Raw genomic sequence first — 27,825 nt, 5'->3', positions numbered from 1 at the left:
TTCAGCTCAGATGCCCCCCACTCTGAAAGAGCTTGGCTGACCTCTCTATCAGAGGATGTTCCTCTCTACCCCACTGCCCTCTACTTCTTGGTATTCTGCATGGCACCCACACATTAGAGATGTAGATTTACTTCTTTGTTACTCATTTATTGCATGTTTCTTTCCTTAAGCCCAGCACAATTCATGGCACAAAAGGTAGTACCCATGCAATTATCACTGAATGAATGAATGGGAAACTGGAAAACTTGTATGACACTAATATGTAGGGTAATCTGTGTGTGTGTGTATGTTATGTTTCTCCCCATGCTCCACCTCTAGGAACTATAGATATTCTAAGTCTCTAAGTCTATTTACCATAAATCAGCTTGAAAATACAGTGTTCACATTTTTCTCCCTTTGGTCAATTCCAAGAACAACTAGCCAGTAACTAGCCAGAGGAAGTGGTATTCTTTCCCTTCTTTCCTTCCTTCTTCCCTCCTCCCTCCTCCTTTTACCACTATCGGCCCCCAGGAGTTTAGTTCCCCCTACTCTCATAGCCAAGGAGGAAAACAGATTTGTGGTGATGGCTCTCAGATGTTAATACCAGAACTTCCCAGGTAATTTCATCAGCATCATTGACTGTCAGGATCCTAGGGGCAGAGGTCTTGTTCAGAGATAACTGGGCTCACTCTGCCTTCACCCTCCTCCTTTCTTCCCTATTCCCTGTGTCCTCCCCCACAAGTTTGGTCCAAGAAGCAGAAGAGTCAGATGTTTTTAAAGTTCCCCTTGTTAGTAGAAGGTCTTTTTGAATGCTGACATATACCTCAGTGTGAAACAGCAATGGACTAGGAAAAATGTGGCTGTTTTCTCAACTCTGGCAGGATATTAGCTGAGGAGGGGGTATCACTGGTAGCTGCATACCCTGTCAGGGAATTCGGGGGCCAGGGAGAGCCATGCTATGATATGCTGCACCTCCTCCTGGTCTGTGTGGCCAACTCATTTTTCATTAGGTTCTCTAGATTTTTGTCTACACAGATTAAAAAGGTATAGAAGGGGTCTGTGTGTGTGTGTGTGTGTGTGCGCGTGTATGTGTGTACACACAGGCATGTTTCCAGCATGTGTTTGCTTACAGCCAATCTGTAACTCATTAGATGCATTTCAGGCTTCACTTTCCCCCATACCCACCCCGGGATGGTGGGCCATGACAGTGCTTCTTTCTCTAGCATTTTACTAAACTTCTCCATACCTGTGACTTTATGTGTGATTTTTAGTCACTCTACAATTATCCTTAGGGGTGAAAGTAATAGAATTGTTATGCAGAATGGGCTCACTACAAATTCATGCCCTCTTACTTCGACTGGGCTCTCTCAGCTACATCGTCATATTCTTTTCTTGCTGGTGGCCCTGTGGCCTTCCCCCCACAGCGATACCCCTCCTCACGTGTCACTCATACCTTCTACCTTACTAATTCAGACTTCCTCCTCCTCTCTCTCTGAGACAGCCGGGGCCATTCACAAGCTCCAGCATCTTATCTTTTGCACCTGAAAATTCTATGTACCTCATTCACCTCAAAGGAAGTGATGCCATTCTCCTTTTCTCAAAATTACTCCTTCACCTGGTTTCTTCATCCCATTCCCTCTTCTTTCCCCAGGGTCATCTGTTTCTCAGATTTACCCTTTCATGTCTTCCATCTCTTCTTCTCCACTGCTCCTTCCTCTCAGACTATAAACACACCAAGTCTTTCCATCTTAAATAAGCAAATGAAACAAAACTCTTCCCTTAGAGCAACAAACAAATAATAGCCAATTATAGCTTTAAAAATCTTATAGTTCCATTGTAAAGATAAGTATCCACGAGCTTTTTGTAGAAACATCCTTTCATTGACAAACTCCATGCCTATTCTATGTAGCAGCTACCTAACTGGCTTCCCTGCCTCCAATCTCTCCCTTTTTCAATCCAACTAATAGTCTGCTGCCACATTAATCTTCCTAAAATACAGGTTTGTATATATATATCACTTCCCTTATAGGATTAAGCACAAATTTCCTTAGTCTGGAATTCTGGGCATTCACGAGATGCCCCTACCCCCACCCTCCCCCCCCCAAAAAAACTTCTCTTCACTCTATTTCCACGTGACTCTTCTACTCAACCTAACTGAGCTTGAACATTCCATATACCGTATCTCCCCTGCACTGCTGTTCATGCTTCCCTCCTGGAATAGGCTCCCTACTTCCCTCTCCACCACCACTTCCCTAAGCCCTATGCTTCCTTCAAGCCCAGCTCAATTTCCTCCTCCTTCAAGAGATTTCCCCCAATAGAACCAACCCTGTGAAGATCACTTTCTCTCTAAACACTCACAATATTTAACATCTGTCCAACTCATCTAGTGTTCAGCACTAGAGTATGCAACTTTGCATTGGTATTTATTGGTTGAGTATAAGTCCCGGCAGCAAGAATATCTTGTATTACACCTCTTTACATCCCTCTTTCAAATTATCACTTAATATTTTTTATAATGAAAACAAACCCAGCTAGGTATACAGCTTTTAGGGGAGGATCTCTAAAAGAACTATCAAAGTAAATTTCTAAGGTCTACACACAGGTGGTGAGTTGAACAGAAAGGCGTATTGGTTATTTCTTCCTGTTGTTGTACCTGGTAGAGGTTGACGTTGCTATAAATAGTCTCCCAGATTTGGTCATAGTTGCCCTGATGCAAACCCTGGGAAGCCACAAATGTTGGATGAGATGAAGCCAGCGAGACTGTTTTTGCAGCATGATCTTGGAGCACTTGCATTACTCTCTCAGGGTTGGAAATCTTGAGTAGAAGAGAGAGGAGAAAGGATGGTTGGGAGAAGGGTTATTCCCTACTTTTCAGCAAGAATCTGGTCATGTTCACATGAATAAGAAAGAAGTCCCAGGTGGGACTTTATTCAATTAAAAAATAAAAGTAAACTCAAACATCATGATTCCCTTAGGCATGTTCCTCCATTCAACACTGTAGCTATTCATATGTACACAGCAACTCGTTTAAAATTCTGTGACAACCCCCTCAACACAATAGCAGGTGCACCACCACACGTGTTGTGGCACCAATGAACAGATAAACACTCATCAGTTTGGGGTTTGTCTACTCCTAGGAAGCTGTGAGGAGATAGAGGAGGAGGCAGCTGGGTAGTGTGAGAAAAGCACAGGCTTTGTAAGGACACAGACCTGGGCTCATATTCCTGCTGGAATCCTGGCTTTTCATGCAAAGCAGGACAAGTCAACCTAACTTGAAGAAGAACACTAGTGAGGTCTCTCCTAGGATTGCTGCAATAATGCCTGGCATGTAGTAAGTGCTGAATAAATGTTCCTTTTCCTCCTCTAGAGGTAAAAAATCAAATAATAGTCCCAGAGCTGAACTTCTACTTCAACGATACACTATATTAAATATATATTAATATATACACTATATTAAATATTACTATATTTCAATTATTTTAATACCACAAGGAACCTCAAAGATAATTTAGTCCAATCCCCATCAAAATCCCAGTGGCATTTTTTGTTGAAGTAGAAAAATTCATCCTAAAATGCATATGGAATCTCAAGGGACCCCAAATAGCAAAAATAATTTTGAAAAAGAAGAACAAAGTTTGAGGACTCACACTTCCTGATTTCAAAACATATTACAAAGCTACATTAATCAAAATGGTGTGGTACTGGCATACATTAGACATATAGACCAATGGAATAAAATAGCAAGCCTAGAAATAAACCCTTGAGTGTATAATCAAATGATCTTAGTAAGGGTGCCAAGACCACCCAAAAGACAAGGGACAGTCTCTTCAACAAATGGTTCTGGGGAAAAACTGGATAGCCACATACAAAATAATGAAGTTGGATCCTTATTTATACCATATACAAAAGTTAGCTGAAAATGGATTAAAGATCTAAACATAAGACCTAAAACTTTATAAAACTCTTAGAAGAAAACAGGGGAAATTTTTCATGATATTGAACTTGGCAATGATTTCTTGGATATGACACAAAAAGAACAGTCAAAAAGAAAAAAAATCAGGGACTTCCCTGGTGGTCCAGTGGTTAAGACTTCGCCTTCCAATACAGGGGTGCAGGTTCGATCCCTGGTCAGGGAGCTAAGATCCCACATGCCTTGCAGCCAAAAAACCAAAACAGAAGCAATATTGTAACAAATTCAATAAAGACTTTAAAAATGGTCCACATCACACACAAACAAAAATCTTAAAAAAAAAATCAAACATAGACAAACATGACTACATCAAACTTAAAAAATTCTGTGCAAAGGACAAAATTAACAGAGTGAAAAGGCAACCTACAGAATGGGAGAATATATTTGCAAATAATATATCTGATAAGGGGTTAATATCCAGAATATATAAAGAACTCCTACAACTCAACAATTTAAAAATCAAATAACCCAATTAAAAAATGGGCCAAGAATTTCAAAAGACATTTCTCCAAATATGATATACAAATGACCGACAAGCATATGAAAAAATGCTCAAAATCACTAATCATTAGAGAAATGCAAAGCAAAACCACAGTGAAACATCACCTCGTATCTATTAAGATGACTAATGTAAAAAAAAAGAGAAAGAAAGAAAATAACAACTGTTAGTGAGGATACAGAGAAGTTGAACCCTTTTGCACTATTGGTGGGATTGTAAAATGCTGCAATTACTATGGAAAATACTATGGAGCTTCCTCAAAAGAAATTAAAAACAGAATTATCTTACAATCCAGAAATTCCACTTCTGGGTACATATAAAAAAGAACTGAAAGCAGGATCTCAAAGAGATATTTATACAACCATGTTCATAGTAGCATTATTCGCAACAGCCATGATGTGAAAGCAACCCAAATGTCCAACAACAAATGAATAGATAAAATGTGGTGGATACATACAAAGAAATATTATTCAGCATTAAAAAGGAAGGAAATTCTGACATATCCTACAACATGGATGAACTTTGAGGACATTATGGTGGGTAAAATAAGCCAGTCACAAAAAGACAAATACTGTATACTTCCATAATATGTGGTACCTAGAGTAGTCAAACTCATAGAGACAGAAAATAGAATGGTGGTTGCTAGGATCTAGGGGGAGAGAGGAATGAGGAGTTACTGTTTAACGGGTAAAGAGTTACAGTTTGCCAGATGAAAACAGTTCTGGAGAGGGATGGTGGTGATGGTTGTACAACAATATGAATTACTTAATACCACTGAACTGTACACTTAAAAATGGTTAAAATGGTAAATTTCATGTTTTGTGTATTTTACCACAATTTAAGGAAAGAGAAGGAAAAAAGGAAAAAAAATAATATAAAGGGATCCCATGTACCCCTCACTCTGTTTCCCCCAATGTTAATATCTTGCAAAACTATAGTACAGTATCACAACCTGGATATTGACATTGATACAGTCAAGATATAGAACAGATTCATCACAAGGATCCTTCATGTTGCCCTTTTACAGTTACACTCCCTTCCCTTCCCCTCCAGTCTCTCCTTAACCCCTAGAATCCATGAATCTGTTCTCTATTTCTATAATTTTGTCATTTCAAGAGTATTGTATAAATGGACTCATACAGTCTTTATGGGATTTAGTTTTTTCACTCACACACTTCTCTGGAGATTCATCCAGGTTCTTGAGTATCTCAGTAATTTGATCCTTTTTTACAGCTGATTGCTATTTCAGGGTATGGATGTACTTCAGTTTATTCACCCACTGAAGGACATCCAGATTGTTTGCAGTTTTTGGCTATTGTGAATAAAGCTGATATAAATGTTCATGAAAAACAAAGAAGAAGGAAATCTGGTCACATGCTACAACATGGATGAACTTTTAGGACATTCTGATAAGTAAAATAAGCCAGAACAAAAGGACAAATACTGTATGATCCTATGTATATGAGGTATCTAAGAGCAGTCAAATTCAGAAACAAAGTGGAATGTGGTTGACAGGGGCTAGGAGGAGGAGGATATAGGGAGTTGTTTAGTAGGCAGAGAGTTTCAGTTTTGCAAGATGAAAAAGTTCTGGAGATCTATTTCACAACACTGTGAATATACTGAACACTAATGAACTGTACACTTAAAAATGGTTAAGATGATAAATTTTATGCTATGTGTTTTTTTTTACCACAATAAAAATAAGGTAATTTAGTCCAATATTTTGGTTTCACAGATGAGGAAACTAAAACTCAAAGAGGTTATGTGACTAGAGCAATATCACATGGAGACTTACTGTTAAAGCTGTACTAAAATCCAGCTGTTTTGACAATTGTTACTCTCTAGTGAAAGCTAACAGGATATAAAAGTTTGGCGATTAGATTAGAAAATTCCAAATATAGTCTTCGTAGTGAATCCATGACTAACATTTTTTAAAAGTGGAAAGAATTCAATTTTCTGAGAACAGAATTTTATCTACAAGGGATCATGGTTATTTTTTTACCTTCAAAAACTTTGCTTGGAGTTGCATTAATACATCTGTTCTCCGTTCTTTTAGTTTGGTCAAAAGCTTCTTTTGCCAAGGATCACATTTTGGCTTAATCTAGTGGACAAACATGTTCACATAAACTTACAATATAACAGAATGGTTTTCAATAAAAGTTGCAAGCAAAGAGAATCAAGGCCCTTCTGAAATGGGATCTGGCTTTTAGTGCTACGAAGTGTGCTAGAGCATGTGAAGTCTTGGAAAGGGTCTGTGTGGCTTCACAGATCTGTGGAGGGAGATGGCAACAGCAGTTCCTGTTTGTACCTGGCCTATGAGATGCAGTAGCTCCATCTGGGATGACACAGCACTATCCACTGGCAGAAGGGACCCCAATTCCATCAGTGTTGGGCATTGCACTTAATTTATGGGGCAAGAGAAGTTTGTCCACAAAAACTCCTTGTGGCGGGACTTCCCTGGCGGTCCAGTGGTTAAGACTCTGCGCTTCCAATGCAGGGGGCGTGGGTCCCATCCCTGGCTGGGAAACTAACATCCCACAAGCCTCGTAGCGCAGCCAAAAAAAAAAAAACCCCACAAAACCCCTTTTGGTTCCACATGTAAAACTTCACCTTTCATATTAACAAGTTGTATTTAAAAAATTAGTACTATGGCTGGAAATATCAATACATCAATATACTGACAACTCTCAAATTTAGATCTAGCTCTAAGCTCCAGCCTGTTATATCCAACTATCTCCTTGATACTTATACTTGAATGGTAAGTGTAACAATCTAAAACAGAAAGCCTGGCTTCCCCTATACCAACCACCTATTTGCTCAAGCCCCAGATTTGCTTTCCTTCCATCCATCTTTATCACATAAGACTTTTCTTTCCTTCATGATACAGTTGATCCTCATTATTCATGGGTTTCGTATTTGTGGATTTGCCTATTCACTAAAACTTATTTGTAATCTCAAAATCTATTCAGAGCTTTCCTGGACAATCATGGACATGCACAGAATAGTGAAAAGCTTGAGTCACCCAACTCTGTATTTCCAGCTGAGGTCAAACAAGTTGACATTCCACCTTCTTGTTTCAGCTTATACTGTAAATAAATGTCCTTTTTACGGTCTAGTTAGTGCCACATTTTAATATTTTTTGTGCTTTTCGTTAGCTATTTCACTGTTTAAAATGGCCCCCAAGCATAGAGCTGAAGAGCTCCCTTGTGTTCCTAAGTATAGGAAGGCTGTGATGTGTCTTACAGAAGGAAATGTGTTCAAAAAGCTTCATTCGGGCATGAGTTATAGGCCATGAGTTTGATGTTAATGAATCAACAACATATATAAAATAAAGTGTCTTTAAACAGAAACACACAGTAACTAGTTATGTATTGATTATGTATGATGAACCTAACCCCATATTTCCCCTATGAGCTGTGGTTCAGGATTTAATTCAGTGTTCGTGGCAACTTTATAGAACATAACCACCCCAAATAATGAGAATCGACTGTATTTACCACTACCTCAAATCATCTCATTTAATCTGCTCACTTTTGTATTATTGTGAATTGTGTATCTCCAGCACCAAGGGCCATGCCTGACACACAATATGTAGTCAATAAATAGTTTTTGACTAAAAATCTGGATTTACACAGCTCAGTTATAACTTTGAGTGTTATTCTTTATTCTTGCCAAGTAGCCAAGGTCACTAACAACAAGAAAGGAGTTCTGATACAAAAGAGAGGGGCACAGGAGTATGTGGGAACTTCCAGAGAAGGCAGATCAGCCTGACTAACTTCAACATAGACCCGAGGCAGGAAGGAGCTGGGAGATACTGGTACACAAGGCCAGGTTCTCTGAGCTGCCTCTCCTGAGTCAGGTAGGCACCTACCCTTGCTCCTAGGGGAGAGTTTGCTGAGGGCATTGAGGAGAGGGGATAATAGGGATCTGACAGACCTGATGCTGCCAGGTTGCCTGGCCTCCCTGGAGGACACTTTATGACACTGCTTACATCATTCACAGGTGACTGTCACCACAGGCCTCCTTACCTTTATAAAGGAAATCCAGTTGGCTCTCTTTTTCAAGGCCATACCAGGTCCTACCAAACCCAAATTCTCCACTTTAGCTATCTCAGCGTCATAATCTGGAAATGTTTGCATTCTCTGTTGCTCCATGAAGATGCTCTGAAATTTTGGGGAAACCTAAATAGGATTGAGAAAAGAGAAGCGGAGTCCAGAAAAGAAAGTCTCAGGTTGTAGGCAATTTCAGAAACAGGTACTGATTGCCTCTGAAACAGTCCTGGAGTCAAACTAATTCATCAAACATGATTCTATGACAGTAACAGGACCTTAAAGGTATATACCTAAGGGGCACATGTATTCAGTCAGCCCATTACCATAACTGTGTGTCATGTTACTTGTTCCAAATATCTGCTCCAAAGATTAGAAATAATGTAATATATTTATTTATATGTATTTTGAGCTGGACCATAAATGGGAAGTAAACTGTCCATCTTTGGAAACACATTCCCTTTTCATGGCCACCTGGCAAATGAGAAAATCTAAGGGTTAGATAAATCCTGCTCCCAGAAGTCTGACCAGGATATTGCTAGAGAGAAGGGTCCAGATGCTGGGGCCTGTTAAAAATCTTTTAGGTACCTCAGTCAAACCCCTCACATCTCAGTTCCAGACTGAGGCTACCACTGCATTCTATGATATAACTTCCTACTGCCAAGATGCAGATACTGCTTCCTCCCTTCTCCAGGGCAGACCCAGGCCTATCGAGCCATGCGAGCACCTTCATCAGTGTACCAGTCACAGGGCATCATGACTTCCTCAGTACAAGGTGAGCTTTTTGACGGATCTCTAGAATCTACCACATGGTGGTGGTTGTAAAATAATGTGGATGCTCTTACTGTCACTGAGCTTAGAAATAGTTAAAATGGTAAATCTTATGTATATTTTATTACACACACAGACAGACAGACAGGCAGAGAAAAAGACAAAGAGAGAGAGAGAGAAAGAGAGAACTACCACAGTGCTGGCACACACTAGGGCCTCAACAAAGGTTTCTGGAATAAGTAAGTTCAGTGAGTCACAGAGCTAAAGATTCTTCCAGTTAATGCTGGTACCTCCCAGGCTGTCCAATACTGTTGCCCCAGCCACATGTGGCTATTTAACACTTACATGCAAATTTATTAAAATTAAATAAAATTTAAAATTTAGTTCTGTTACTCTACCCACATCTCAAGTGCTCAATAGCCACATGTGACTAGTGTTAACACATCGGACAGACACAGATCATACCCCTCAGTGCAGGAAGTTCGATGAGACAGTGCTAGTCTAAGGCTAGGGTGGCAAACTTTTTCCTAAAGGGCCGGATAGTAAATATTTTAGACTTTGCAGACCACATGGTCTCTGTTGCAACTACTCAACTCTGCAGTTATAGTGGAAAGCAGCCACAGACAGTACATAAATGAAATGGCATGGCTGTATTCCAATAAAACTTTATTGCAAAAAAACTAGGTGGTGGGCTATAGGCTGTAGTTTGCTGACCCTGCTCTAGGGCATTAGAGAACCAAAATAAACACTCTTCCTGTTTGTAGAAATTCTTCCTACACAAAAAATTTGTTGTAATATGATTATCTTGGAAGCACAATTAGCACTGCACATAATATAAGAAAATCAGGGCTTCCCTGGTGGCGCAGTGGTTGAGAGTCCGCCTGCTGATGCAGGGGACACGGGTTCGTGCCCCGGTCCGGGAAGATCCCACATGCCATGGAGCGGCTGGGCCTGTGAGCCATGGCCGCTGAGCCTGCGCGTCTGGAGCCTGTGCTCTGCAATGGGAGAGGCCACAACAGTGAGAGGCCCGCGTACAGCAAAAAAAAAAAAAAAAAAAAAAAGAAAATCAAAAGTAGAAACTATCTCTATATAAAGAAGACAAGCTATCCTTTGGGGACAGGGCTGCTCTGTGGGAGGGCTCTGCAGCCTCATGTTCTTTTGTTATCACCGATGATAATCTACTGTGCCATAAACTACTTTTATTTATTTGGACTCTTTTTAAACACCATCTTGTTCTGATTCTGGTTTTTGTCTATCATAATACACTGATAATGAGGGTGAGGATATTCCCCTAGAAGCACTCTCTGCTGAAGACAGTGCTGCTGCTGATATGAAACGAAAGACAAAAGCTAAACATCATCACCTTCAAAGAAACCAGAGGACATGTAATACCACTGGTTTCAGTGAGCTAAAAGAGTCTGTGTTACATACTAATAAAAATAATCCTAGGAAAATAATGCTGGAACAAATACACATGGATGCAAAACTGCAAGGTCAAAGCAAATGGTGATGAAACAGTGGCTCCTTCTTACACGAAGAGTATTCAAAAATATACAGATTTGATCTTTGCCTTTTTGGATTAATCAACTTACTATTTTTACCTAGCAAATATATATATTTACAAATATTATACACCCAGAACTAGAAAAATATCTTTATTGTTGAAACTCTGGCTGAAAACTTTATTATTATAAATTCGAGTTTCTCTATATATAATCCTATTTTTCCCTTTGAAACAAGTTTTAACATGGCTTCTGATAGGATGATTTTTTTTCAAGGAGGTGCAACGCCATGTGATAGCAGACTAGACTGCATGACTTTAAAAATCACCATACAATATACACTCTATTGAATATAAAGCATTTTGCCAATAGGAGAGCTATTGGAACACTTTCTGATAACCAAAGGGCTTTAGACACTAAACAACTCCACAATATAAAACTGCCAAATCTTGGCTATGTTTACATTATCTACTATGGATTATAACCTACCATTTTCTTTAAATTCCACTGAAAAATAATCCTACAATCTCTCTGGGCTGGATATTCAGGGGTCTCATAACTCTTATAAGAGAGAAAGTTCAACTGCTAGTCTAAATTTCACTTATTACATTTTATCACTCTAGAAACAATTGTGGCAGTATGAATATTCAACTTTGTGGCAAATACTAGTATTTTCTTTTATGAACACCTATATTTGTATTAAGAAAGAATCCATAAAGTACCAAGGAAAAAAGTTCTATCTCCTTAGAAGCATCCCTTAGCTCTTCCATGTCATATGGGATACTGAAATGGGAGAGCAGGAGCCTCAGCTGAGGTTTCAGTTCTTCTGTTTCTGTTGTGTGTTGGGGCAGAAAGAAAGCAGCTTCTGTTCTTGTTGGCCCTGAAAAAAGATCCAGAATCAAGAGCATTAACACCAATGAACACCAGTCAGGGAGAGAAAAAGGAGAGTCCTTTGAAATAACTGGAGTCAGGGCCTCTTCTGTTGATGGGGAAGACCATTCTGCTCCATGCCCAACCTTCTCTTCCACAATTTGTAGACTGTCCCACACTCAGCCAGGCCTATCTGACAAACTCTTGGTGCTGGCTTTCTGGGGGAGGTAGCCAGGACTCTCCCTTCTCACAGCCTGCAGGAGAAACCCAACATATCTTTTGGGGAATGACTTAGTGGGAAAAGAACTACCTATAGTCCTTTGGGGTAAACAAAGAATATGATTTATAAGTTAACAAACAAATTAGGAGAAGCTGAGAACCTTCACCTCCTTTCGCCTGGCTCACTCCTATTCATCTCTAAGCACCCAGGTTGGACTTCCCCCTTGAGATGCTTTCTCTGATTCCCCACAGCTGGGTTGGCTGCCTCTCCAGGTGCACCTGGTAAATTCATCACTCAGAGTAAAAACCTGATCAGGTTTCTAAGTCATCTGTAATACAAGGTAAGGGCAAGAAGACTATTAAATTGATTCAGATAAGCAAAGTCTTTAAAAATCATGTAAAATTAAAAATGAAAAGAACCTTAGAGATCACTTCATCTGAAAGGTTTATTATGGAGATGAGTAAACTGAGGCCCAAGGAGATGAAATGACCTAAACATGTAGGCTCACAGTGAGGCAACAACAGAATAGGCCTAGAGCTCAGTACTCCCAACTTCAAGTTCATTGCTTTTTTCCTCTGTTTTAATTGTCTAGTTATAAAGATGGAGATAATAATTTATTTTCTTTTTTTTTGGCAGCCCCACATGGTATATGGGATCTTAATTCCCTGACCAGGGATCGAACACGCACCCCCTGCATTGGAAATGTGGAGTCTTAGCCACTGGACTGCCAGAAGTCCCCAGGATGGAGACGATAATTTCTAAGGGAAGTGTTTGTTATTTTCTTCCATCAGAAAATATTAAATTAACACTTGTTAATTAAGAAGATACAATTTTGGGTAATTCCCTGGTGGTCCACTGGTTAGGACTCAGTGCTTTCACTGCTGAGGCCCAGGTTCCATCCGTGGTTGGGGAACTAAGATCCCACAGGCTGAGTGGTGTGGCCAAATTAAAAAAAAAAGATATAACTTTTTGGTATACAGAGAAATTTCAAGCAAGATCAGGTGACAAAACAGCACATGTGCAAAATCACAATCTTCATTTTTCCACATTTCCCAAGGGGAAAGAAGACTTCTTACCTGAAATGCTGGTATTCATAGAGCCTGGAGATGCAGAACCCTGGATGTCAGGGTCAATGTCATTGACAGGGACCTTTTCATTTTCCTGACCAACCTTGGGGACTTCGTCAACAGCTACACTCAGCACTTGGGAGATGGGCAAATACTGGAGGGTCTACAGAAGGGGACAACCAAGAGGTCACACATCAACTCAGTTCTCACAGAAGCTTCCAGACTTTGTTTCAGGAGAGCCCTTGACTTTGTAGAGGAGGAAGGAGGTGGAAGTGGGCCTCAGTAACTTGCCCAATCATGAAAGGTAAATCTGAAGCTGGGGGACCTGGTGATATCACCACCTCTAAGTGGCCTTAACCTCTAGGCAGGTCTACATTGATCAACCACCCATAATGGACAAGGCGTCGTGTGAGGTGCTACAGATACAAAGATAAATAAGATATGGACCAAATTCAAAGAGTTCAGAGTTTAGTGGGGGACCCAGGACTTATGAGCAGATCATTACTATCATTACTATACCATGTGACAGGGGAGAGATGATTCAGAGGTAGACCCCACAGTGACTGATTGGGGAAGGGATGATGTCAGGATGATGGCCAGGTTTCGTGGTTGGTTTTATCAGTGAGATGAGGTATAGAGGAGTAAGAAAAGATTAGGTGGCAAAACAGTAATCTTTCTAAAACAAACACGTGGTCACGTCACTGCTTTCTGATGCCTCTATCTTGTGTTAGGGCTTCTCCTCTGTGACTCTCTTTACTCTGTGATTATACTTACCACACTGTATTTAAGTTGACTATTTACTTGCCCTTTTTCCTACCATCCTGTGACCCACTTACTTTTCAGCAAAGATTATATATTCCCTACATGGCCCAGGATATGTACCTGGCATAAATTAGACCCTCACTAGATGTTGCTGAATAAAAAGTGGATCTACATTAGACAGCATAAATCCAGAACAAGAGGATGAAAACAAGAACTTATAGCGTGAATATGAAATAGTTTAACAGAAACATCTTTGAGAAAGCTAAATGGAGTAATTTCATTAGAGCAAGGTTCCAAAAGAAAAAAGTTTCAAAGGTCTCAAAGAAAAAAGCTAGTGACCCATTATTTTCTTGTCATTTGTAAGGCAGGTGGAACATAGAAACTGAAAATCCAAAACTAAGTGAGAGGTGTGAGAAAACAATGTGCTGCCCATCCTAGGAAGGCACTGCATCATCATATAACTGTTTCACGTACCTGCAGGTAGTGGTGAATAGTCTTGAGGGAGTGTAGGTGACACAATAACCAATTTGTGTCAACAGTCAGGTCTTCCTGTGCCACTAAGTTAGGAGGATTGTTTTTTCCCATAAGGAAGTTTTCTCCTGCAACAGACAATCTATCAGCTCTCTGAAGGGCAACATTGTACTCCTGCATAATGTAGGCAACTTGTTTCTGTTTAAGAGAGATGCAAAGACAGAACTTGGTTATTTACAAGCCTTATTTCTTGTGTCATTTGCTTCCAAGTACAGTGTAATACTGTTTGGGAACCAAATAAGAGGCTTTTGGAATATCAAAATTCTTCCATATTTTGTATTTGACTGACAAGGACAGTGATCAACCACATTCTTAGGACTTTGAAGGAGAGTGACCCAGCAAAGAGTCAGCGCACAAGGATGTTTAGTAACTGGAGTTGACTTCTTAGATTTTTACCTACAGCCTATGAAGAAAAATGTATTTTCTATAATATAAAGCTTGCTTCAAATCTCATTCTTAAAAATAGGTACCATATCTTCTGCCACAGGCAGAACTGGCAAGTAAAGGCAGCCACTAGTTCCCTTCCCATCTTTAGCTACCACTTTAAAAGAAATTGACAAGATACACGGTGGGAATGTAAACTGGTACATCTATTATGTAAACAGTATGGAAATTCCTCAAAAAATTAAAAACAGAACTACCATATGATCCAGCAATTCCACTTCTGGGTATACATCCAAAGAAAACAAAATCAGTATCTTGAAGAGATATCTGCATTCCCATGTTCAACTGCAGCATTATTCACAATAGCCAAGATATAAAAACCTAAGAGTCTGTTGATGGATGAATGGATAAAGAAGATGTGGTACATACACATATAATGGAGTATTAGTCAGCCATGAGGAAGAAAGGAATCCTAATATTTGTAACAACATGAATAAATATGGAAGACATTATGCTAAGTGGAATAAGCCACAGAAAAAGATAAATACTGTATGGTATCCCTTGTATGTGGAAGCTGGAAAAAAAAAGTCGAACTCTTAAAAGCAGAGAATAGAACAGTGGTAGCCAGGGGCTGGGGGGCTGGGGAAAAGGGGGAGATGTTGGCCAAAGGGTACAAATTTACAGTTATGTAGGATGAATAAGTCTAGAGATATAATGTACAAGCATGATGACTATACTTAATAATAGCCCATAGGTTCTGTTCGTGGGCCTCCTACCTTATAAAAAGGATAAAGTTGCTCCATGATCTTACTGTGAGGGCAAAATCTCTTCCACCTAAGCATGTGTAAATATTTACTCTGGGCCAGCTGGGTAATTCTCTCTGTATAATACTTTAACAACAACAAGAAAAATTAACACTTAACCACCATGTCATTTCTCAAGTCCTAAGATCCCTTAGGAAAGCAGCCCAACTTCTTTCTACCTTTCAAAATATTCCTATGTTTGTTTTCTGTGCTATGTCTAGGATTTTTTAGGAACAACCTGGAGGAATAAGATTACTTCATGCTTGTGGAACTGGAAGTCTCAAAAGGCCATTTTTTAAGCATTTGCTTAGTTTACTATCTGGAGTCTCCCCCAGGTTGTCAAAAGTCATGAATCTTGTACTTCAACAATTTACAACCTAGACTCTGCCCTGAATAGATGCATAGTAAGATACATAAACAGGTGAATCAAATGCATACATAATAAGAGGGAATAATGGCACCCCAAATTTTTATAGGGCTTCATGGTTTACAGAGTACTTTCTACATATCTATATATACATATATATTCTTATACATTTACTAATTACATGTATACATTTACTATTTAAAACATATTACTTTATAAATAAATATATATAACTCAACGATGTTGCAAGGTGGGTGGAGTACATATTGTTATTTAAAAAAAAAAATAAAGGCTGTTTGGTTAAGATTCTTACCAAAGGTGGAAAGAAAAAATGAACACTTAGAATACAATTATAACAGGAAGACTGGATTAAATCTTAAGAAGACGTATAATGGGAAAATAAGTCTGATTGTTTTGGAAAGATGTATTTTCTACATGAAGGTAATAAAATTGAGAAACCTGTCACAAAATTGATTTGGAGAGAAAAGCTCTCCAAGAGGGTGGGGAGGGAGGGGGGAACCGATAAAAACAAAACAAAACCAAAAAAACCAAACCTGGTTCACCATTCAAATTTAAATGAAGCAAGTAGGCATTTTGCCATTCCAACAGATTGTAGTTTAATTTATCAGTTGGTGAACAATTTTAACAGTGACATAAAAGCCTATAAAATTATCTAAAGCTAAGCTTAAAAGTTTTCTTTTAAGCTGAAGTTTATGAGTCTAAAATACAAAGCACATTACAAGTGAGATTACAGCTTCTAACCTTAGACCAAGAATTTTACTTATACTTAAAGGTAGTCAGATAAGCCAAATAAAATATTTTAAAATATTTTATTTCTGATAAAAATAATAGTGGCTATGATGGAATAAATAGGGCCAGACTTACCCTTCCATCATAAACAACTAGAAAATAGGACAAATTACACAAGGCAACTGTTTTCTGACATGGGACAACAGACAATGCAGGACTCTTGTCCTTGAGAGAAAGGAAAAAAATGAAATGAGCCCTGGTTTTCTGCCTGAAGAAGGCAGTTTTTGAACCATAGAGTAGGAAAGCAGAGCACGATGGTCTCTCCAATATCAAGTTTGGGAAGCTGAGTCAACTGGAGTTTGCAGGGCAGAGTACTGGAGAGGAGAAAGTTATGCAGAAAAAGGGCTCCAGAAATCTGCATAGAGATCCCTTTGAGTTTTTTGCTGACTATTAAGCCCTGAATACAGAGAGCAAAACTCCATGAGGCTGTGCAAAGAATAACTAACTAGGGAACTGTAAACTGAACATTTCTCAGAGTTCAAACAGGACTAGGAGATGTTCAAGTTTCAATCAGACAGGGTGAAGAGTCCTCACTGAATACCTGGGGTATTCAGCAGAGACATGAGAGAGGTGACAATTTAGTAAGAAAAATAAACTATCTCTAGAGTAAAGGTAACTCTAAACCTGCTCTAACAAAGCTTAAAAACCAAGCCTTGTAAGTGTGAAGCTGATCTAAAACTTAATTGCCCACCAGAATAAAGTCCAACATCTTTAAAGGAATACAAAAAAAAAAAAAAATCAGCATTCAGTAATGTAAAACTGAAATGCCCAGTGTCCAAAAAAATTACTAGACATGCAAAGAAGCAGGAAAATATGACCCACAAGCAGGAGAAAAATTAATGAAGAGAAACAGACCCAGAAATGGCACCAGTGAGGAAATTAGCAAACAAGGACTTTAAAAGGGATTTTATTAATATACTCAGTATGTTTAAGCATTGAAAGGAAAATGTGACATAAGAAGAGAAATGAAAACTATTAAAAATAATGAAATAGGGACTTCCCTGGTAGCACAGTGGTTAAGAATCCACCTGCCAATGCAGGGGACATGGGTTCAAGCCCTGGCCTAGGAAGATCCCACATGCCGTGGAGCAACTGAGCCCGTGTGCCACAACTACTGAGCCTGCGCTCTAGAGCCTGTGAGCCACAACTACTGAGCCTGAGTGCCACAACTACTGAAGCCTGCACACCTAGAGCCTGTGCTCCACAACAAAAAAAGCCACTGCAGTGAGAAGCCCATGCACTGCAACAAAGAGTAGCCCCCGCTCGCCGCAACTAGAGAAAGCCTGCATGCAGCGACAAAGACCCACCGTAGCCAAAAAAAATAAATAAATAAATTTACATAAGAAAAATAATGAAATAGAACTTCTAGAAATGAAAGCTATAATATATGAAATAAAAAATTCATTGGAACTGATTAACAGCAGATTAGACAGTGCAGAAGAAATGATTAGTAAACTTGAAGATATAGCAATAGAAACTATACAAAATGAAGCACTGGGGGAAAAAAGACAGAAAAAAATTTAACAGAGCCTCAATGACTTATGGAACAATATGAAGTAATTTAACATATATATCACTGGAGTCCCAGAAGGAGGGATAAAGATAGAAAATATATTTGGAGGAGGGACCTTCAAGATGGCGGGGGAGTACGACGTGGAGATCACCTTCCTCCCCACAAATACATCAAAAATACATCTACATGTGGAACAACTACAGAACACCTACAGAATGCTGGCAGAAGACCTCAGACTTCCCAAAAGGCAAGAAAATCCCCACGTACCTGGGTAGGGCAAAGGAAAAAAGAAAAAACAGAGACAAAAGAATAGGGACCTGTACCTCTGGGAGGGAGCTGTGAAGGAGGAAAAGTTTGCACACACTAGGAAGCCCATTCACTGGTGGAGATGGGGGGTGGGAGGTGGGGGAAGCTTCGGAGCCACGGAGGAGAGCGCAGCAACAGGGGTGCGGAGGGCAAAGCAGAGAGATTCCTGCACAGAGGACCGGTGCTGACCAGCACTCACCAGCCCGAGAGGCTTGTCTGCCCACCCACCGGGGCGGGAGGGGGCTGGGAGCTGAGGCTCGGGCTTTGGAGGTCGTATCCCAGGGAGAGGACTGGGGTTGGCTGCGTGAACACAGCCTGAAGGGGGCTAGTCCGCCATAGCTAGCTGGGAGGGAGTCCAGGAAAAAGTCTGGACCTGCCTAAGAGGCAAGAGACCATTGTTTCGGGGTGCACGAGGAGAGGGAATTCAGAGCACCTCCTAAACAAGCTCCAGAGATGGGCGCGAGCCGTGTCTATTAGCGCAGACACCAGAAACGGGCATGAAAATGCTAAGGCTGCTGCTGCAGCCACCAAGAAGCCTGTGTGCAAGCACAGGTCACTATCCACACCTCCCCTCCCGGGAGCCTGTGCATCCCACCACTGCCAGGGTCCCGTGATCCAGTGCATCCCACCACTGCCAGGGTCCCGTGATCCAGGGACAACTTCCCCGGGAGAACACACGGCGTGCCTCAGGCTGTTGCAACGTGATGCTGGCCTCTGCCGCCTCAGGCTCGCCCCGCATTCTGTACCCCTCCCTCCCCCCGGCCTGAGTGAGCCAGAGCTCCCTAATCAGCTGCTACTTTAACCCCGTCCTGTCTGAGCAAAGAACAGGCACCCTCAGGTGACCTACATTCAGACGCAGGGCCAATCCAAAGCTGAACCCCAGGAGATGTGCGAACAAACAAGAGAAAGGGAAATTTCCCCCAGCAGCCTCAGGAGCAGCGGATTAAATCTCCACAATCAACTTGATGTACGCTGTGTCTGTGGAATACCTGAATAGACAACGAATATCCCAAAATTGAGGCAGTGGACCTTGGGAGCAACTTTAGACTTGGGGTTTGCTTTCTGCATCTAACTTGTTTCTGGTTTTATGTTTATTTTAGTTCAGTATTTAGAGTTTATTATCACTGGTAGATTTGTTTATTGATTTGGTTGCTGTCTTTTTTTTAATATATGTATATTTTTTTCCTTTTTCTCTTTTTTTGAGTGTGTATGTGTATGCTTCTTTGTGTGATTTTGTCTGTATAGCTTTGCTTTCACCATTTGTCCTAGGGTTCTGTTTGGTTTTTTTTTTTTTTTTTTGTATAGTTTTTAGCGCTTGTTATCATTGGTGGATTTGTTTTTTGGTTTGGTGGCTCTCTTCTTTCTTTTTTTATTACTTTTTTATATTTTATTTTTAATAATTTTTAAATTTTTAATTTTAATAACTTTTATTTTTTTCTTTCTGTCCTTTTTTTTTTTCTCCCTTTTCTTCTGAGCCAAGTGGCTGACAGGTTCTTGGTGCTCTGGCCAGGTGTCAGATCTGAACCTCTGAGGTGGGAGAGCCGAGTGCAGGACATCGGTCCACCAGAGACCTCCCATCCCCACGTAATATCAATCGGCGAAAGCTGTCCCAGAGATCTCCATCTCAACGCTACGACTCAGCTCCACTCAACAACAAGCAAGCTACAGTGCTGGACACCCTATGCCAAACAACTAGCAAGACAGGAACACAACCCCACCCATTAGCAGAGAGGCTGCCAAAAATCATAGTAAGTTCACAGACACCCAAAACACACCACCGGACGTGGTCCTATCCACCAGAAAGACAAGATCCAGCCTTATCCACCAGAACACAGGCACCAGCCCCCTCCACCAGGAAGCCTACACAACCCACTGAACCAACCATACCCACTGGGGGCAGACACCAAAAACAACAGGAACTACGAACCTGCAGCCTGCGAAAAGGAGACCCCAAACACAGTAAGTTAAACAAAATGAGAAGACAGAGAAATATGCAGCAGATGAAGGAGCAAGGTAAAAACCCACCAGACCAAACAAATGAAGAGGAAATAGGCAGTCTACCTGCAAAATAATTCAGAGTAATGACAGTAAAGATGATCCAAAATCTTGCAAATAGAATGGAGAAAATACAAGAAACGTTTAAGAAGGACCTAGAAGAACTAAAGAGCAAACAAACAATGATGGACAACACAATAAATGAAATTAAAAATTCTCTAGAAGGAATCAATAGCAGAATAACTGAGGCAGAAGAATGGATAAGTGACCTGGAAGATAAAATAGTGGAAATAACTACTGCAGAGCAGAATAAATAAAAAAGAATGAAAAGAATTGAGGACAGTCTCAGAGACCTCTGGGACAACATTAAATGCACCAACATTCGAATTATAGGGGTCCCAGAAGAGGAAGAGAAAAAGAAAGGGACTGAGAAAATATTTGAAGAGATTACAGTTGAAAACTTCCCTAATATGGGAAAGGAAACAGCCAATTAAGTCCAGGAAGCACAGAGAGTCCCATACAGGATAAATCCAAGGAGAAACACATCAAGACACATATTAATCAAACTATCAAAAATTAAATACAAAGAAAAAATATTAAAAGCATCAAGGGAAAAGCAACAAATAATATACAAAGGAATCCCCATAAGGTTAACAACTGATCTTTCAGCAGAAACTCTGCAAGCCAGAAGGGACTAGCAGGACATATTTAAAGTGATGAAAGGGAAAAACCTACAACCAAGATTACTCTACCCAGCAAGGATCTCATTCAGATCCAACAGAGAAATTAAAACCTTTACAGACAAGCAAAAGCTAAGAGAATTCAGCACCACCAAGCCAGCTTTACAACAAATGCTAAAGGAACTTCTCTAGGCAGGAAACACAAGAGAAGGAAAAGACCAACAATAACAAATCCAAAACAATTAAGAAGATGGTAATAGGAAAATACATACTGATAACTACCTTAAATGTAAATGGATTAATTTTAGGCAATTCCAATTTTTTTCACTTTTATTATAATGCTGCAATAATAATCTTTATGGAAAATCTTTCCCCCCAGGTTGTGAGTTATTTTCTTAAGAGAGATTTCCAGAATCTTCCCTAGGTCAGCCAACAGTTTTTGAGGTCTGTGACTATCTTAGTCAATGTTGTATTGCTTCATAATACCAGCAAAGGGAGTAACTAGTAGAAACTTAGTCAATTGTTTAGTGACTGTAACTAAGCTGAACTTAAATGGTGTGGGTCTCTAACAAAGAAGAGCATATATTAACCAAGTTCTGCAAACCACACATATAGAGAAAATCCTACCCTGGCCAGAGGACATACCAGAAAGCCAGCTTTGTTCATACATTTCTACCAAATTCCAGATCTACTTTTCAAATTGCAAAATGACTCTTACCTGCAACAGAAGCAAAGGTAAATTTTCAGGAGTGTACTCTCTCCTTAGGCAGCTCTCTAGCTCCCTCTGCATGACATCTGCTTGAATAACAAGGGGTTTTGACTCAGCCACCTGAACCCGGGGTTGGGGGTGTGGGGAACGGAGTAAGCAAACAAAAGGAAAGAAGGAAATAAAACTATGTGTCTATGACAGAAAATGGCATATAATTTCTGATAGTTTTTATACAACACACTACTCTAAAGTTTAAAACACTACAAAAATCAGATATCTCCAAAGAAGTATTGGCCTGCTCTGATCCAGCAGTGAGCTGAATATTGGGGCTGTTCTGTCTTTGTAACCACTGTCAATAAGATCAGCTGTTTGTTTGCAAAAATAAGCTTTCCCTGCTAACAGTTTCCAACAAGTTAGCAAATTCTAATTTACTGTTGTGTTGAAATAGCCCACTGTTCTACTCACCTGTAAAGTTTTCTTTAGAGCCCGTTGCCTTTCTCTTCTAAAGTAAGAAATGTCCTTTGGCATTCAAACAGATCTGCAGAACGTTTTATGCAATAGAAGCTGTAATTATAGAAGCTATAATAAACCAGATTAAAGATAGGCCCTGATTAATCTGTAACTCCACAACTGCTCATTTCTAAATAAGTATATCGTATTATACTGGAATGTTGGGGGCATGTAAAGGCCACAGGCTTCTGTCTTAGTCAGAATCTCTCTTGTGTACACCTCATGCCGGTTAAACCTTTTCCTGGGCCGGTTTTTCTCTCCTTCTCATACAAACATAGTCTTTCCTCTACCCCTGATTTACCTCTTTATTTCTGACAATAGTAAGGATGTTTCTTTCCCCCACCCATATTTCCTTCAGTAACCACATTTCTAACAACTACTGTGCTTATCTGACCTCTATCTTACCGTAGCTGACACATAAAATCATTATTTAATAATTTAAACAAAATGTTTTTATTTTTGTGCTCTTGCTCAGTTATCTAGAGGGTGAAAATGACCCTTAAATATCAAACATGAAATACTTTGTAAATTATTTTCACCAAACTTTCTGCTTCAGAAAAATTATTTATCCTTAGGAAAAGCATAGCAGAAGTGCCTGCTTAAGCACACTCTGACTGCTGTCCAAGCCCAATCATGAGGAAGTTGTTTGCACCAAAGGCTCTGACATGAGGAGGTACAAGCAGCACTGCCTGGGGCTTGATAAGAGGTTGGATCCTGGGTCAGGAAGAGGAGCACCCTCCTCATTGGGTGTAAGATACACCCCAAGGCTTGGCAGCTTTGGGAACATTGCAACCATGTAGCAGATGTTACTTCCTTAAGATGGGACTTCGGGAACACTGGCAAGGGAGCCACAGGAGATAGTTCTGGAACACACGTGAGAAACCACCTTGAGATCTGAGGGGGATTGTAGTCAGTAAAGTATGGTTAATGTTCACATGTCTGTTATCAGTCCCCATGGATAAGTTTTAAGGGAAGATGAAAATAGACTTGCCAGCAGTTCACCCCACTGGAGGCAGTGGTCCTGTGAAACGAACACCAGGTTGACAGTCAGGAGGTCCCTCAGCCACATGAGGCTAAGCAACCCATTGATCCATTTGTGTTGAATTCACAACTGCAGTTGGAATAATGCCTTCCCTTATCTCCTCATGTCTTGGGGGTTTTTTTTTTTTGCAGTACGCGGGCCTCTCACTGTTGTGGCCTCTCCCGTTGTGGAGCACAGGCTCCAGACACACAGGCTCCGGACGCGCAGGCTCAGCGGCCATGGCTCACGGGCCTAGCCACTCCGTGGCATGTGGGATCTTCCCAGACCAGGGCACGAACCCATGTCCCCTGCATTGGCAGGCGGACTCTCAACCACTGCGCCACCAGGGAAGCCCCATGTCTTGGTTTTGATGGAAAAAAGACACAAGCTCTGAAAGGGTAAAAGCATTAATAAATCAAAGGTATAACTTCTGTGATTACTGGGTACCTGAATTCTGGCTGCAGCCTCATGGAGGTGGAGAACCAGTAACCACCTAGAAAGGGGACCAGCTACTAAAGGCAGTCTGAGAAACAGAAGAAACCCATCCCTTCCCTGCCCTTTGGTCTTCTAATTCTTTGGCATGCTGGGAGATTGTGTGGGGTTCTGGGTTTAGTTCTCTGACCCACTCTTGCTCAGACCATGCTCAGACCATGCCTTTCCTCTCAGTTAACCTCAAAGTGTCTGTGAATGACCTAAAAGAGATTGGTGAACATGGTATGTACATCAAGCCAAAAAAAGAGATTCACTCATTTGTTCATCAACATACATCAACATACATTCATTCATCTATGCATTCGGCAAGCATCTGTGAAGCACTTAACAACCACAAAGACCTGGGCTTATGGGGGCAAGATGAGGGAAAGAATGGGAAAGAAGGAAGGAAGCTAGGAAGGGAAGAAGGAAGGGAGGGAGGGTGGAAGGAAAGATGACTAAGGCACAGTTATCCTCCAGTTCTCAATAGATTTTGTAGTCTAGTAGGAAATGAGAATTCTAAAGTTATTATCAGGAGTGGATATTTTCCATGGACTCCAGAACCAAGCACAACACCTGGCAAACAGAAGGTGATCAATAAATGTTTGTTGGATTAATAGTTAGATTCTTCAGGTCCAGTGTTTGGTGGTTTTGGGGAGTGGAGAAATACAGGTATCCAGAGATTTCCCATCACTCTGTCCTAAAAGGGACTTCAGGAAACCTTTCTTACCACAATGCACAGTGGGCAGCCCCTTGCCTGACTCTCTGACATTTAAGTTTTAACAATATCAACACTTGATCTTTGCATGGTGTTTTACAGTTTTCAAAATGCTTTAGCGTGCATGATCTCAACTGACCTTTATAAGGTAGGCAAGGTACATATTTTTAACCTTTCAAATAAAGGAACAAAAGCTGGGAGAAATTATGACTTGCATGGTTCCATTCCCTTTCCACTTCATCACACAGTCCTTGATCTGCTTCATATACCTCGGGGCTTTAAATACCAAATTATAAAATACACTAAATACTGGTTCTTCAGAATCATCTTTGGAAGGAGGTACTAATGTACCTATTTCCTGCTTCTTCTCCAGACCTTCCCTCTCCAACCTTCACCATCCACATTGTGTTTACTCAGCTACTCAACCTAAAAGGGTCCTTATAACTGCTTCTCTTGATCAACTGTGGCAGTAGCAGAAACAGAGGAGTTTGAATGTCCTGGGCCCATGAGGGCTGATCTGGCTACCCTGTCTCTCTAAAAGAATTTGATTGCTATTGTTGGCAGCATTTACCTACAGAATAGCTCCTAAAAGAACATAATTTTGCAGAATTCATTATCAAACACCTCCCATTATTTTCGTTTTGAAATTTCTCATCAAAATCAAGGTCAAATTCAGTTAAAATATCATTGGAGAAAATGAGATTTCATTGACTATGATTTGTATAGTAGCTTCTGGAACTTTAAGACAATGATATTTGTGAGATGTAAGAGCACTTTTTCTTTTTCCTTGGTAGCACATTGCCTCTAAATGCCTTGACAATTCTAGAATATAGGAAAACCTTAGGGGCAGCAGTTAAGTCTGAGCTTGCGATGATGCCAATTGTCCAAGTAAAAAGGAGAGGGGGTGGGCTTCCCTGGTGGCGCAGTGGTTGAGAGTCCGCCTGCCGATGCAGGGGACACAGGTTCGTGCCCCGGTCCGGGAAGATCCCACATGCCGCGGAGCGGCTGGGCCCGTGAGCCATGGCCGCTGAGCCTGCGCATCCGGAGCCTGTGCTCTGCAACGGGAGAGGCCACAATAGTGAGAGGCCCGCGTACCGCAAAAAAAAAAAAAAAAAAAAAAAAGGAGAGGAGGTTCTGATGGAGACTATGGGATGAGAGTAGGGGTTAAAGCCCCTGAAGACCATGCCTTCACACTGCCATTATTTACCTGTAAGCTCGATGAGTTGACCCCTGAAGAGTCCCCTGCTCTTTTGTCTCAGACTTCAGTTCTGTCAGTTGCACAGCCAGTTCTTTTTCCAACACCTGGATCCTTTCTGTGGAAGCAATCTTATAACCTTCATCCATGGTTTGCATTTACTAATTTTCTGATCCCTGAAAAAAAGAGAGAACAAAATTTGTGGCCAACTTCCTCAGTGACCATTAACCAGTGCATGGGACTTTGTCTATCATTGTCCAAGAAATCATGTCAGTTTTGTCAAAATGTATGCTTTTGTAATTTGGAGAAAAGCTGGACCAGACTGCTGTCATTTATGAGTTAATTGCCATTTGGTAAATAGTAGAGAAAACATAACATAGGTTAGAATATCCATTGACCATCTTTGTTCAGACCAGCTCACCTTTAGAAACATCTCTGTTCCAGCTTTGACTGTGAGGGTTTATTAAATGAGTTTGCATCCACCCTGCCTGACTTCTGTAGTCTTCATAAAGGCTGTAAAGGGGATTACACAGTGAATGTTATGAGTGGTGGTTACTGCTGCTTTCTAATATCACTTCAGCTGGAACAAACAATAGGTGTGTGCAGGATCCCTCTACTTGCCTAAAGTATATCTCCATAAGCCTTTCTGAAGGCATGAGCTTCTGACCACGGGTAACAGACTGAGGGTGCAGGTCTATGTCGCATGACCATGATCCATGTACTTTTGGGTTTGGAAGAAAATCACACTTAATGCATTTGAATGTGTTTTCTTAATTCTGAATGCTGATATCTGTCATATAGCTTTTACAATGAAATAGAATAGTTGATAACCACCTCCTACCCCCACTGCCACCTCAGTTCACAGCCTGTCAGATTCAACACAATTGTTTGCTAAGTACTTAGTGTCAATATTTTAATGAACAACATAGATTAACTTCATGACCCAGAATGAGACCCACGAATTGCAGGAGATTCAGTAGATGATGTGTTTCTTGTGCTACTGCTGCCCTCATCTGTCCTGGACGAGAAGGGGTAAAGTTACAAGAAGGGGTAAAATATTTAAACTTTCCTTTTTTCCTTTGACATTTCTAAGATTTTCATTTTCAGAGGTATTTCATTTTCTCAAGTTACTCTGCTGCCTTTTCAACAAATAGGAAAGATGTAGAGATGTTTTGTGTAGAGGCTACCTTTGGGAGCCTATTCATTCTTTTTATAAATATTAAAAATGGAAATGAGCATTGTGTTCAGTCTAGGTTGTGAACCTGCAGAGTTATAAATCTGTCATGTTTGGCACACTGCTGGAGCTCAATAAAATGCACTGTTGTTGTTCTCAGCAAAAGTAAAATGTTGTTATGAAAAATATTTGCCACTTGGCAGTGTCCTTTCAAGTTGGGCAAACAGTTAAACAGCTGCCTTAACAGCTGCATTCCAACCAGCAGCCAAGAGGGGCAGCAACACAGACTTGACATTCTTCTCCCAAAGGATGGATATTCTGCCCTTATTTCCTGATCACTTTCAACACTTCACAGCTCAGAAATGAGAACATTTAATCCTGCATCATTTAGCTTGTTACACAGTCAAGTACAGTATTCACAAAATTAACATAAGGAGAGGTTGGTCTTTGCCAACTGTCCATGAAATGCATCCAACCCAGAGGAATCCATGCCTGCTGAGCACTCATGGCTAGTGTTAAAGAGACAAACAACTGTTTGTTTATTTATTTAATGTTTTTATTGGGGTATAATTGCTTTACAATGGTGTGTTAGTTTCTGCTGTATAACAAAGTGAATCAGTTAAACATATACATATGTCACCATATCTCTTCCCTCTTGCGTCTCCCTCCCTCCCACCCTCCCTATCCCACCCATCTAGCTGGTCACAATTCACCGAGCTGATCTCCCTGTGCTATGAGACTTCTTCCCACTAGCTATCTATTTTACATTTGGTAGTGTATATATGTCCATATATAAACTACCACTCTCTCACTTTGTCCCAGCTTACCCTTCCCCCTTCCTGTGTCCTCAAGCCCATTCTCTAATAGGTCTGCGTCTTTATTCCCATCTTGCCCCTAGGTTCTTCATGACCATTTTTTTTTTTTTTTTAGATTCCATATATATGTCTTA

The 27,825-nt window shown here is 40.5% G+C and overlaps 1 protein-coding gene across 1 annotated transcript in view; it reads right to left on the bottom strand.

Annotated features, from left to right (window-relative positions):
* LOC307061531 (uncharacterized protein) overlaps positions 1 to 25,851 on the bottom strand; it is a gene marked incomplete at both ends in the record, with an annotated part of 168,366 nt that extends 142,515 nt beyond the window's left edge. Inside the window, 10 exon segments of the mRNA XM_079716717.1 lie at positions 2,633 to 2,794; positions 6,451 to 6,549; positions 8,477 to 8,629; positions 11,493 to 11,650; positions 12,937 to 13,090; positions 14,164 to 14,358; positions 15,381 to 15,494; positions 21,797 to 21,907; positions 22,253 to 22,289; positions 25,715 to 25,851. Of these exon segments, the coding sequence (XP_079572843.1) occupies positions 2,633 to 2,794; positions 6,451 to 6,549; positions 8,477 to 8,629; positions 11,493 to 11,650; positions 12,937 to 13,090; positions 14,164 to 14,358; positions 15,381 to 15,494; positions 21,797 to 21,907; positions 22,253 to 22,289; positions 25,715 to 25,851 (1,320 nt within the window).
* Positions 25,852 to 27,825: the final 1,974 nt, after the last annotated feature.

The sequence above is a fragment of the Hyperoodon ampullatus genome (assembly GCF_949752795.1).
Source record: "Hyperoodon ampullatus genome assembly, chromosome: 12".
NCBI lineage: Eukaryota > Metazoa > Chordata > Mammalia > Artiodactyla > Ziphiidae > Hyperoodon > Hyperoodon ampullatus.
This window is presented reverse-complemented; position numbering and strand designations above follow the sequence as displayed.